The sequence below is a fragment of the Triticum aestivum genome, chromosome 7B (genome assembly GCF_018294505.1).
Source record: "Triticum aestivum cultivar Chinese Spring chromosome 7B, IWGSC CS RefSeq v2.1, whole genome shotgun sequence".
NCBI lineage: Eukaryota > Viridiplantae > Streptophyta > Magnoliopsida > Poales > Poaceae > Triticum > Triticum aestivum.
In genome coordinates, this window is record NC_057813.1 from 685,545,821 (window position 1) to 685,549,027 (window position 3,207).

At 43.0% G+C, this 3,207-nt stretch overlaps 1 protein-coding gene across 1 annotated transcript; it reads left to right on the forward strand.

Moving 5' to 3' along the window:
• Positions 1–654: 654 nt before the first annotated feature.
• LOC123157203 (40S ribosomal protein S27) lies at positions 655–2,824 on the forward strand. The gene is made up of 4 exons (XM_044575460.1): positions 655–802; positions 901–1,002; positions 1,812–1,840; positions 2,474–2,824. The coding sequence occupies exons 1-4, from the start codon at positions 800–802 to the stop codon at positions 2,598–2,600; spliced, it is 261 nt and encodes an 86-aa protein (XP_044431395.1). The 5' UTR covers positions 655–799; the 3' UTR covers positions 2,601–2,824.
• The last annotated feature ends 383 nt before the right edge of the window (positions 2,825–3,207 follow it).

A 3,207-nucleotide genomic window follows, 5' to 3' on the forward strand; every position in this document is an offset into this window, starting at 1 on the left:
CTACATCAATCACTCCCAAAGTGCGTATAATAGAAGCACCAAAATAGAGGCCCTCACAATTCCTACAGACTGCTCCGCAAGCCTCGGAACATAGCTCAATCTACTAATTTAGTAGGCTTCTAAAATAAAACTCTAGGTTAGGCTTTTAAAATAAGCTGGGAAGATGCAACTTATTTCCAGGGCCAGCCATAAGCCCCAATGAAATGCGCGTTATAATTTTGACAAAGTGACGGGGTGCTACTCCCTCCGTACCGGTGCATAGTCATCTTACATTGTGCACCACGACCAAGACGAATGAGAAAATAAGAGAACTTAATGGTTATTTGCTAATTAGTATCATTGCATGGAATGAACTGACCAGTGCATGTCGTGCTACGTAGTGCCAACTCATTTATAACATACACGCATATGTCTCTTGTGGGTTGATTCTTTTGTTCACATCAAAAAATAAAAAAAAAGATGAGAGTTAATACATCACGCCTAAGTGTTTAGGGATTATTTGGAGAAAGTACGTTTATTTTTGAGGCGATGGAGGGAGTACGTTGCTTCGCACTGATGGCGTCGGCCAACGCCGTTGACACTCTGCCGTACCGGCCCGGCCCATCGGCCAAATATAAGAGGACAAGGCCCATTTGATCGATCGGACGGCCGAGATCCCCTCACCCTCGGCTATAAACGCTGCCTGCCTGCCTCAACCCTAACCTATTCCAGTTTCTCCATCCCCTCGCAGCCGCCGCCTCCTCGGATCGTCCCTGCCGGAGAGACGCCAGAGAGCGCGAGCAAACCCTAGCCTCCGACGATGGTGCGCCGACCGACCGATCTCCATGCCTTCCCTTGCTTGGTTCGTCTTTGGATTTGAATTTACGGTTCGTGATTCTTCTTGTGTGGTGCGTGGTGCAGGTGCTGCAGAACGACATCGACCTCCTCAACCCGCCGGCGGAGCTCGAGAAGCTCAAGCACAAGAAGAAGCGCCTCGTCCAGTCCCCCAACTCGTTCTTCATGGTAAATGAATCCCCTTCCCCGTAAAATCTCCTCCTTTTCGGCACCATTCTCAGCGGTGCTTGTTTAGGTTGCTCCGTAATTAGATGACGCCTGTATCAGATCCCATCCTATTCAAACGCGATTCCGCTGGATGCGCGCCGTAATTTTTCATCCGATTTGGAATTTTGCTTCGGTAGGCTGTTGGTGTAGCTGAGTGATGGTGCCTGTTACCACGGGTTTGTGGTAGATTACGTGGCTGATCCTGATTATATTTGATTCATGCGTTGTTAGTCCTATCAAATATATATACAGCTTGTCTAATTCACATCTAGATGTTTTTTAAGGATGTCACATCTAAGCTCCCACAAATATATAATGCAGCAACGAGAAACAACAAAAACTAGGACAAAAAAAGTAGACCACAAACAGAGTGGAAATCAGCGTAGATGTGAGTGTGTCCTAGACAGACCCATATATATATATATATCCCCTTGCATATATGTCAACCTGTATTGCCACATGTTCTAGGTATACGAAAATCTCTATGCTAGTACCAATTTGTGAGTGAACACTACAGTGCTGTTCTGGTCTGATGAGTTGTTTCTCTGGATCTATCGGATCATATCTCCTAGTGGACATTCCTGTGTAACTTAGTGCCGCCATGTTCTGACTATCTTGTCTATATCACAGCACCAGTGGTTAAAATATGGCTGCAATAGGTTGTGTGCATTTGTCATGCATAAGTTTGGCATTTATGTTTTTCTGTTTGGATTATAGTGGTTAAAATGTGGCTGCAATAGAATCTAATGTCTATGTGTTAACTAATGCAGGACGTCAAGTGCCAGGGCTGCTTCAACATGTAATTTTTCTAAACTTTTTCTCTTCATTGCAAGTAAATAGTTGACTAGGTTCATTTGCTACTGATTAGCCTTAGATGTTCGTTTGATTACAAGTCATTATCATGCTTTAAAACGTTCTTGCTATTTTTGTAGGTAAACTGTTAATGTGAGTTGGCTGCCAAGTGCATGTTCATAGTTTATTTTACTGCTTTGTGTTTTCTACTTTAGTACTTCTTTCTGTGACCGCATATGATTTATAGGTTAATATTAAAAAGGATGGAAGATGCATTTTTGTGTGTTATGCATTGAGCTTCATGAAGATACTGCAGTACACCCTAGTTGCATTTACTTGCGTTGTAACATGCTAGTTCAAACACAATCCTTGTAAATCACTGTGTTTCTAATGATGTATTTTTTCCACAATTGTCTTTAATCAGCAGCCTCCTATGCTATTTTACGTTTTTTTTCAAGTACCTTACTATGCAATACATTAATACACAACATATCAATCATTTCTCATCTCATTTGGATCATTGAGTCTACTTGCTGTGATTTCCTTTTTTCCTTTTATGTTTGTTGATTGTAATTTACTTTAACATGCCTTCCTTTTATTTTATGATTCATTGCTGAATCACTCTCTTCTGTGATTGCAGCACTACTGTGTTCAGCCACTCCCAGACTGTCGTGGTGTGCCCGGGCTGCCAAACAGTGCTCTGCCAGCCAACGGGTGGCAAGGCCAGGCTAACCGAGGGTTGCTCCTTCCGCCGCAAGGGCGACTAAACCTCTGAAGGAAGCCAAGACGTTGTTGAACTTTGAGTTATTCCAGGGTGTTAGTCTGAAGATTTTGCAATGTCGGCAAATTGAACCCATCTTTGGTAATATGATATCTAGCTTGAGTATTATTATGATGACCACTGTACTATGTTCCGTTTGGGTTGTGAGATCATACTAGTAGTACCTGCCTGGCAATATGGTTGTCTTTGATGAATTGTTATTCCTTCTGATGTTGCTTGCTGTCTCTGGTATATGACTCTTGAGATGTTTATTGCTTGCATTTGCTGTTGCTGGTTGTTACATTATTTGTTGCCCACTTCTCTCCCCTCTCTACGATGGTAGTGCACCTAATGCCTCCCCAGGCTGCCTTGCTGCCGCTTGCCGTCTTCTTGTTGACGAATAATCGATCTTAGGGCATCTACAATGCCTTTGTAGTCCACCATCCAACAGTATGCTCTTCTGTGGTCATAGATACCGTATGCCTGGAAGTTCTGCTGGTATTTGAATGAAATTGAACAAACTGGATCAATTTCATGCATACTGGACCTAATTTGCAGACCGTACTCATTGTCCGTCCTTGGACATGGATACTTGAGTTGCCCCAAACTTTAGC

Bases quoted from the DNA above. Each gene is read 5' to 3' on its own strand.
- LOC123157203 (XM_044575460.1), top strand. The intron at 1,003-1,811 runs GTAAATGAATCC...TAACTAATGCAG, and splicing joins CCCCCAACTCGTTCTTCATG to GACGTCAAGTGCCAGGGCTG. The intron at 1,841-2,473 runs GTAATTTTTCTA...CTGTGATTGCAG, and splicing joins TGCCAGGGCTGCTTCAACAT to CACTACTGTGTTCAGCCACT.